General features: G+C 47.3%; 1 protein-coding gene across 1 annotated transcript in view; it reads right to left on the bottom strand.

Annotated features, from left to right (window-relative positions):
* LOC109887319 (vacuolar protein sorting-associated protein 13C-like) overlaps positions 1-10,000 on the bottom strand; it is a gene marked incomplete at its 5' end in the record, with an annotated part of 96,530 nt that overhangs the window by 45,937 nt on the left and 40,593 nt on the right. The window contains 4 exons of the mRNA XM_031821589.1: positions 3,166-3,277; positions 5,051-5,120; positions 5,207-5,288; positions 9,708-9,848. Of these exons, the coding sequence (XP_031677449.1) occupies positions 3,166-3,277; positions 5,051-5,120; positions 5,207-5,288; positions 9,708-9,848 (405 nt within the window). The remainder of the gene's footprint in view (positions 1-3,165; positions 3,278-5,050; positions 5,121-5,206; positions 5,289-9,707; positions 9,849-10,000) is intronic.

Below are 10,000 nucleotides of genomic sequence, written 5' to 3'. Positions count from 1 at the left end.
AGTGGTTTGTCTGTGTGTGTTTCAGTAACAGGGTCTGGATGGCTCCTAGGAAGGTTAAGTGGTTTGTCCATGTGTGTTTCAGTAACAGGGGTCAACAGGGTCTGGATGGCTCCTAGGAAGGTTAAGTGGTTTGTCGTTGTGTGTTTCAGTAACAGGGTCTGGATGGCTCCTAGGAAGGCTAAGTGGTTTGTCGTTGTGTGTTTCAGTAACAGGGTCTGGATGGCTCCTAGGAAGGTTAAGTGGTTTGTCGTTGTGTGTTTCAGTAACAGGGTCTGGATGGCTCCTAGGAAGGTTAAGTGGTTTGTCCATGTGTGTTTCAGTAACAGGGTCTGGATGGCTCCTAGGAAGGTTAAGTGGTTTGTCATTGTGTGTTTCAGTAACAGGGTCTGGATGGCTCCTAGGAAGGCTAAGTGGTTTGTCGGTGTGTGTTTCAGTAACAGGGGTCAACAGGGTCTGGATGGCTCCTAGGAAGGTTAAGTGGTTTGTCGGTGTGTGTTTCAGTAACAGGGGTCAACAGGGTCTGGATGGCTCCTAGGAAGGTTAAGTGGTTTGTCGGTGTGTGTTTCAGTAACAGGGGTGACCAGGGTCTGGATGGCTCCTAGGAAGGTTAAGTGGTTTGTCGGTGTGTGTTTCAGTAACAGGGGTGACCAGGGTCTGGATGGCTCCTAGGAAGGTTAAGTGGTTTGTCGGTGTGTGTTTCAGTAACAGGGTCTGGATGGCTCCTAGGAAGGTTAAGTGGTTTGTCGGTGTGTGTTTCAGTAACAGGGGTGAACAGGGTCTGGATGGCTCCTAGGAAGGTTAAGTGGTTTGTCGGTGTGTGTTTCAGTAACAGGGTCTGGATGGCTCCTAGGAAGGTTAAGTGGTTTGTCGTTGTGTGTTTCAGTAACAGGGTCTGGATGGCTCCTAGGAAGGTTAAGTGGTTTGTCGGTGTGTGTTTCAGTAACAGGGTCTGGATGGCTCCTAGGAAGGTTAAGTGGTTTGTCGGTGTGTGTTTCAGTAACAGGGTCTGGATGGCTCCTAGGAAGGTGAAGTGGTTTGTCACTGTGTGTTTCAGTAACAGGGTCTGGATGGCTCCTAGGAAGGTGAAGTGGTTTGTCTGTGTGTGTTTCAGTAACAGGGTCTAGATGGCTCCTAGGAAGGTGAAGTGGTTTGTCTGTGTGTGTTTCAGTAATAGGGTCTGGATGGCTCCTAGGAAGGTTAAGTGGTTTGTCTGTGTGTGTTTCAGTAACAGGGTCTGGATGGCTCCTAGGAAGGTTAAGTGGTTTGTCGGTGTGTGTTTCAGTAACAGGGGTGACCAGGGTCTGGATGGCTCCTAGGAAGGTTAAGTGGTTTGTCGGTGTGTGTTTCAGTAACAGGGGTGACCAGGGTCTGGATGGCTCCTAGGAAGGTTAAGTGGTTTGTCGTTGTGTGTTTCAGTAACAGGGTCTGGATGGCTCCTAGGAAGGTTAAGTGGTTTGTCGGTGTGTGTTTCAGTAACAGGGGTGACCAGGGTCTGGATGGCTCCTAGGAAGGTTAAGTGGTTTGTCCATGTGTGTTTCAGTAACAGGGGTCAACAGGGTCTGGATGGCTCCTAGGAAGGTTAAGTGGTTTGTCCATGTGTGTTTCAGTAACAGGGTCTGGATGGCTCCTAGGAAGGTTAAGTGGTTTGTCGGTGTGTGTTTCAGTAACAGGGTCTGGATGGCTCCTAGGAAGGTTAAGTGGTTTGTCCATGTGTGTTTCAGTAACAGGGGTGACCAGGGTCTGGATGGCTCCTAGGAAGGTTAAGTGGTTTGTCCATGTGTGTTTCAGTAACAGGGTCTGGATGGCTCCTAGGAAGGCTAAGTGGTTTGTCTGTGTGTGTTTCAGTAACAGGGTCTGGATGGCTCCTAGGAAGGTTAAGTGGTTTGTCCATGTGTGTTTCAGTAACAGGGGTGACCAGGGTCTGGATGGCTCCTAGGAAGGCTAAGTGGTTTGTCGGTGTGTGTTTCAGTAACAGGGGTCAACAGGGTCTGGATGGCTCCTAGGAAGCCCTGGTCAATCTTCACAGCCATCTGCTGGACCGTCTACAGCATCTATTCTAATACTCTGCAATTCTAATATAAAGTAGACATGTTTAAACTCCTTTATTTCCTCTATCCTGTCTGGTTACGTCCATTCTTCTACCAATAGGGGGCAGTATTCCCCATGGTTACACTACAGTCCATTCTTCTACCAATAGGGGGCAGTATTCCCCATGGTTACACTACAGTCCATTCTTCTACCAATAGGGGGCAGTATTCCCCATGGTTACACTACAGTCCATTCTTCTACCAATAGGGGGCAGTATTCCCCATGGTTACACTACAGTCCATTCTTCTACCACCAGGGGGCAGTATGTCCATGTTTACACTACAGTACATTCTTCTACCACCAGGGGGCAGTATTACCATGTTTACACTACAGTCCACCTCCTCGTTCTCCTGAACCCCAGAGCAGAATACCGGCACCTCTTATAGAATATTATCTCTAAAATATCATGAGTACCAGCCCCCTTTATCATGAGTACCAGTCTCCATTTATCATGAGTACCAGTCCCCTTTTATCATGAGTACCAGTCCCCTTTTATCATGAGTACCAGCCCCCTTTATCATGAGTACCAGCCCCCTTTTATCATGAGTATCAGCCCCCTTTTGTCATGAGTACCAGTCCCATTTATCATGAGTACCAGCCCCCTTTTATCATGAGTACCAGTCCCATTTATCATGAGTACCAGCCCCCTTTTATCATGAGTACCAGCCCCCTTTTATCATGAGTACCAGCCCCCTTTTATCATGAGTACCAGCCCCCTTTTATGATGAGTACCAGCCCCCATTTATCATGAGTACCAGTCCCATTTTCTGTCCACTTCAACCATCTCCTCAGAGGCATCTGCATGTGTGTCTGTGTTACCGTCTGTTGGTCAATGTGTGCTTCAGCAGCTCTGGTTCTGCAACTGGCCGTGTCCCTAGCCGTGTCTGTGTCCCTGTCCCCGGCCGTGTCCGTGTCCCTGTCCCTAGCAGTGTCCCTAGCCGTGTCCCTGTCCCTGTCCCTAGCCGTGTCCCTGTCCCTAGCAGTGTCCCTAGCCGTGTCCCTGTCCCTAGCAGTGTCCCTAGCCGTGTCCCTGTCCCTAGCAGTGTCCCTAGCCGTGTCTGTGTCTAGGTCAGTTACCTTCTGTTTGTCCACATGCGATTCGGCAGCTGGGGTGAACAGGGCCAAGATGGCTCCCAGGAATCCCTGGTCAATCTTCACAGCCATCTCCTGGACCAGAACCATGAAGTACCTTTAACACAGATCACAGTATAACTACTTGGTCAGAGAGACCGGTGAAGGACTCACCCTGAACTAAAACACAGATCACAGTATAACTACTGGGTCAGAGAGACTGGTGAAGGGGACTCACCCTGAACTAAAACACAGATCACAGTATAACTACTGGGTCAGAGAGACTGGTGAAGGACTCACCCTGAACTAAAACACAGATCACAGTATAACTACTGGGTCAGAGAGACTGGTGAAGGGGACTCACCCTGAACTAAAACACAGATCACAGTATAACTACTGGGTCAGAGAGACTGGTGAAGGGGACTCACCCTGAACTAAAACACAGATCACAGTATAACTACTGGGTCAGAGAGACCGGTGAAGGACTCACCCTGAACTAAAACACAGATCACAGTATAACTACTGGGTCAGAGAGACTGGTGAAGGACTCACCCTGAACTAAAACACAGATCACAGTATAACTACTGGGTCAGAGAGACTGGTGAAGGGGACTCACCCTGAACTAAAACACAGATCACAGTATAACTACTGGGTCAGAGAGACTGGTGAAGGACTCACCCTGAACTAAAACACAGATCACTGTATAACTACTGGGTCAGAGAGACTGGTGAAGGGGACTCACCCTGAACTAAAACACAGATCACAGTATAACTACTGGGTCAGAGAGACTGGTGAAGGACTCACCCTGAACTAAAACACAGATCACAGTATAACTACTGGGTCAGAGAGACTGGTGAAGGGGACTCACCCTGAACTAAAACACAGATCACAGTATAACTACTGGGTCAGAGAGACTGGTGAAGGGGACTCACCCTGAACTAAAACACAGATCACAGTATAACTACTGGGTCAGAGAGACTGGTGAAGGGGACTCACCCTGAACTAAAACACAGATCACAGTATAACTACTGGGTCAGAGAGACTGGTGAAGGGGACTCACCCTGAACTAAAACACAGATCACAGTATAACTACTGGGTCAGAGAGACTGGTGAAGGGGACTCACCCTGAACTAAAACACAGATCACAGTATAACTACTGGGTCAGAGAGACTGGTGAAGGGGACTCACCCTGAACTAAAACACAGATCACAGTATAACTAAATCAAGGACTACGTCTCTTTACCTATGAAAAAGAAGTATGTACACTAAAAGGAAGTGTGTACGCTAAACAGAAGTGTGTACGCTAAACAGAAGTGTGTACACTAAACAGAAGTGTGTACACTAAACAGAAGTGTGTACACTAAACAGAAGTGTGTACCCCAACAGTGCAGGTGGGGTATAAGCTGAAGTGTGTACCCTAAACAGAAGTGTGTACCCTAAACAGAAGTGTGTACCCTAAACATAAGTGTGTACCCTAAACATAAGTGTGTACCCTAAACATAAGTGTGTACCCTAAACATAAGTGTGTACCCTAAACAGAAGTGTGTACCCTAAACAGAAGTGTGTACCCTAAACAGAAGTGTGTACCCTAAACAGAAGTGTGTACCCTAACAGTGCAGGTGGGGTATAAGCAGAAGTGTGTACCCTAAACAGAAGTGTGTACACTAAACAGAAGTGTGTACACTAAACAGAAGTGTGTACCCTAAACAGAAGTGTGTACCCTAAACAGAAGTGTGTACCCTAAACAGAAGTGTGTACCCTAAACAGAAGTGTGTACCCTAAACAGAAGTGTGTACCCTAAACAGAAGTGTGTACCCTAAACAGAAGTGTGTACCCTAAACAGAAGTGTGTACCCTAACAGTGCAGGGGGGGGTATAAGCAGAAGACTCACTTGAACTGCGTGACCTGACTGTGTTGGTTAAACCTGGTGATGATGCTGACATCCATAAAAGGCTTTGGTTCTGAGGAAGAAAGACAGAGAAGGACCAATTAGAGAACAGCATTAGAGAACACACACACAGCCATGTTCCGGGGAGGCAGAGGTTACCTGAGTCCAGAGCGATGGACTTTGGAGGAGGAACAGGGTGGAACACAATGGGGAATAAAGCTCCAGTCAGCTGGTTGTCTACCTGAAACACACCGTCAAGGGTTTAATATCACCACAGATACACAGTAAAGACAACGGTTTAATATCACCACAGAGATACACCGTCAAGGGTTTAATATCACCACAGATACCCCGTCAAGGGTTTAATATCACCACAGACACACCGTCAAGGGTTTAATATCACCACAGATACACCGTAAAGGGTTTAATATCACCACAGATACACCGTAAAGGGTTTAATATCACCACAGATACACCGTAAAGACAAGGGTTTAATATCACCACAGATACACCGTAAAGGGTTTAATATCACCACAGATACACCGTCAAGACAAGGGTTTAATATCACCACAGATACACCGTAAAGGGTTAATATCACCACAGATACACCGTCAAGGGTTTTAATATCACCACAGATACACCGTAAAGGGTTAATATCACCACAGATACACCGTTAAAGGGTTTAATATCACCACAGATACACCGTCAAGGGTTTAATATCACCACAGATACACCGTCAAGGGTTTAATATCACCACAGATACACCGTAAAGGGTTTAATATCACCACAGATACACCGTCAAGGGTTTAATATCACCACAGATACACCGTCAAGGGTTTAATATCACCACAGATACACCGTCAAGGGTTTAATTTAATATCACCACAGATACACCGTCAAGGGTTTAATATCACCACAGATACACCGTCAAGACAAGGGTTTAATATCACCACAGATACACCGTCAAGGGTTTAATATCACCACAGATACACCGTCAAGGGTTTAATATCACCACAGATACACCGTCAAGACAAGGGTTTAATATCACCACAGATACACCGTCAAGACAAGGGTTTAATATCACCACAGATACACCGTAAAGGGTTTAATATCACCACAGATACATACACACCGTGAAGAGAAGTGTGTAATATATGTAGGGGTTAGGGTGTATGGGTTAGTGTGTAGGGGTTAGGGTGTATGGGTTAGTGTGTAGGGGTTAGGGTGTAGTATATGTAGGGGTTAGTGTGTAGGGGTTAGGGTGTAGGGGTTAGTGTGTAGGGGTTAGTGTGTAGTATATGTAGGGGTTAGTGTGTAGGGTGTAGGGGTTAGTGTGTAGGGGTTAGTGTGTAGGGGTTAGGGTGTAGTATATGTAGGGGTTAGTGTGTAGGGGTTAGGGTGTATGGGTTAGTGTGTAGGGGTTAGTGTGTAGGGGTTAGGGTGTAGGGGTTAGGGTGTAGTATATGAAGGGGTTAGGGTGTATGGGTTAGTGTGTATGGGTTAGGGTGTAGGGGTTAGTGTGTAGGGATTAGGGTGTAGGGGTTAGTGTGTAGGGATTAGGGTGTAGGGGTTAGTGTGTAGGGGTTAGTGTGTAGGGGTTAGGGTGTAGTATATGTAGGGGTTAGTGTGTAGGGGTTAGGGTGTAGGGGTTAGTGTGTAGGGGTTAGGGTGTAGTATATGTAGGGGTTAGTGTGTAGGGTGTAGGGGTTAGGGTGTAGGGGTTAGTGTGTAGGGGTTAGGGTGTAGTATATGTAGGGGTTAGTGTGTAGGGGTTAGGGTGAGGGGTTAGGGTGTAGTATATGTAGGGGTTAGGGTGTAGTATATGTAGGGGTTACGATGTAGGGGTTAGTGTGTAGTATATGTAGGGGTTAGGGTGTAGGTTTAGGGGTTAGTGTTAGGGTGTAGGTTTAGGGGTTAGTGTTAGGGTGTAGGTTTAGGGGTTAGTGTTAGGGTGTAAGTTTAGGTGTTAGGGTGTAGTATATGTAGGGGTTAGGGTGTAGGTTTAGGGGTTAGTGTTAGGGTGTAGTGTATGTAGGGTGTAGGTTTAGGGGTTAGGGGTTAGTGTGTAGGGTTAGGGGTTAGTGTGTAGGTTTAGGGGTTAGGGTGTGGGTTTAGGGGTTAGTGTGTAGTATATGTAGGGTTTAGGGGTTAGTGTGTAGGGGCTAGGGTGTAGGGGTTAGGGTGTAGGGGCTATGGGCTAGGGGCTAGGGTGTAGTATATGTAGGGGTTAGGGTGTAGGGGTTAGTGTGTAGGGCTTAGGGTGTAGTATATGTAGGGGTTAGGGTGTAGTATATGTAGGGGTTAGTGTGTAGGGGTAGGGTGTAGTATATGTAGGGGTTAGTGTGTAGGGGTTAGGGTGTAGTATATGTAGGGGCTAGGGTGTAGGGGCTAGGGTGTAGGGGTTAGGATGTAGGGGTTAGAGTGTAGTATATGTAGGGGTTAGGGTGTATGGGTTAGTGTGTAGGGGTTAGGGTGTAGGGGTTAGTGTGTAGGGTTAGTGTGTAGGGGTTAGTGTGTAGGGGTTAGGGTGTAGTATATGTAGGGGTTAGTGTGTAGGGGTTAGTGTGTAGGGGTTAGTGTGTAGGGGTTAGTGTGTAGGGGTTAGTGTGTAGTATATGTAGGGTTAGTGTGTAGTATATGTAGGGGTTAGTGTGTAGGGGTTAGGGTGTAGGGGTTAGGGTGTAGTATATGTAGGGGTTAGGGTGTAGTATATGTAGGGGTTACGGTGTAGGGGTTAGTGTGTAGTATATGTAGGTGTTAGGGTGTAGGTTTAGGGGTTAGTGTTAGGGTGTAGGTTTAGGGGTTAGTGTTAGGGTGTAGGTTTAGGTGTTAGGGTGTAGTATATGTAGGGGTTAGGGTGTAGGTTTAGGGGTTAGTGTTAGGGTGTAGTGTATGTAGGTGTTAGGGTGTAGTGTATGTAGGGGTTAGGGTGTAGGTTTAGGGGTTAGTGTTAGTGTGTAGGGTTAGGGGTTAGTGTGTAGGTTTAGGGGTTAGTGTGTAGGTTTAGGGGTTAGTGTGTAGGTTAGGGGTTAGTGTGTAGGTTTAGGGGTTAGTGTGTAGGTTTAGGGGTTAGTGTGTAGGTTTAGGGGTTAGTGTGTAGGTTTAGGGGTTAGTGTGTAGGTTTAGGGGTTAGTGTGTAGGTTTAGGGGTTAGTGTTAGGGTGTAGTGTATGTAGGTGTTAGGGTGTAGTGTATGTAGGGGTTAGGGTGTAGGTTTAGGGGTTAGTGTTAGTGTGTAGGGTTAGGGGTTAGTGTGTAGGTGTAGGGGTTAGTCTGTGGGTTTAGGGGTTAGTGTGTGGGTTTAGGGGTTAGTGTGTAGTATATGTAGGGTTTAGGGGTTAGTGTGTAGGGGCTAGGATGTAGGGGCTAGGGTGTAGGGGCTAGGGTGTAGGGGCTAGGGTGTAGTATATGTAGGGGTTAGGGTGTAGGGGTTAGTGTGTAGGGCTTAGGGTGTAGTATATGTAGGGGTTAGGGTGTAGTATATGTAGGGGTTAGGGTGTAGGGGTTAGTGTGTAGGGCTTAGGGTGTAGTATATGTAGGGGTTAGGGTGTAGTATATGTAGGGGTTAGTGTGTAGGGGTAGGGTGTATTATATGTAGGGGTTAGTGTGTAGGGGTTAGGGTGTAGTATATGTAGGGGTTAGTGTGTAGGGGTTAGGGTGTAGTATATGTAGGGGTTAGTGTGTAGGGGTTAGGGTGTAGTATATGTAGGGGTTAGTGTGTAGGGGTTAGGGTGTAGTATATGTAGGGGTTAGTGTGTAGGGCTAGGGTGTAGTATATGTAGGGGTTAGTGTGTAGGGGTTAGTGTGTAGTATATGTAGGGGTTAGTGTGTAGGGGTAGGGTGTATTATATGTAGGGGTTAGTGTGTAGGGGTTAGGGTGTAGTATATGTAGGGGCTAGGGTGTAGGGGCTAGGGTGTAGGGGTTAGGGTGTAGGGGTTAGGGTGTAGTATATGTAGGGGTTAGGGTGTAGGGGTTAGGGTGTAGGGGTTAGTGTGTAGGGGTTAGGGTGTAGTATATGTAGGGGTTAGCGTGTAGGGGTTAGTGTGTAGGGGTTAGGGTGTAGTATATGTAGGGGTTAGGGTGTAGGGGTTAGGGTGTAGGGGTTAGTGTGTAGTATATGTAGGGGTTAGTGTGTAGTATATGTAGAGGTTAGGGTGTAGGGGTTAGTGTGTAGTATATGTAGGGGTTAGGGTGTAGGGGTTAGTGTGTAGTATATGTAGAGGTTAGGGTGTAGGGGTTAGTGTGTAGTATATGTAGGGGTTAGGGTGTAGGGGTTAGTGTGTAGTATATGTAGAGGTTAGGGTGTAGGGTTAGTGTGTAGTATATGTAGGGGTTAGGGTGTAGGAGTTAGTGTGTAGGGGTTAGGGTGTAGTATATGTAGGGGTTAGGGTGTAGTATATGTAGGGGTTAGGGTGTAGGGGTTAGGGTGTAGGGGTTAGGGTGTAGTATATGTAGGGGTTAGGGTGTAGGGGTTAGGGTGTAGGGGTTAGGGTGTAGGGGTTAGGGTGTAGGGGTTAGGGTGTAGTATATGTAGGGGTTAGGGTGTAGGGGTTAGGGTGTAGTGTGTGTAGGGGTTAGGGTGTAGTATATGTAGGGGTTAGGGTGTAGGGGTTAGGGTGTAGTATATGTAGGGGTTAGGGTGTAGGGGTTAGGGTGTTACCTGTAGCCAGTGTAGCTGGGCCCGGAGACTTCTCTGATGAGGCGACTGTTTAAACTCCACCTGAATCCCAGACAGGAAGTTCCTCCTGATAGTACTGGAAAAGGGCTGACGCATCACCATGGGAACCTTCCCAAAGTTCACCTGCATGGGTAAAGGAGGTAAATATTCACATCCGTTTCCCCTACTCCGTTTTCCCCTACTCCGTCTCCGTTTCCCCCCTACTCCGTGTCCGTGTCCCCCCTACCCAGTGTCCCCCCTATCCCGTGTCCTTTTCCCCCTACCCAGTGTCCGTT

The sequence above is a fragment of the Oncorhynchus kisutch genome, unplaced genomic scaffold (assembly GCF_002021735.2).
Source record: "Oncorhynchus kisutch isolate 150728-3 unplaced genomic scaffold, Okis_V2 scaffold3995, whole genome shotgun sequence".
Lineage (NCBI taxonomy): Eukaryota > Metazoa > Chordata > Actinopteri > Salmoniformes > Salmonidae > Oncorhynchus > Oncorhynchus kisutch.
This window is presented reverse-complemented; position numbering and strand designations above follow the sequence as displayed.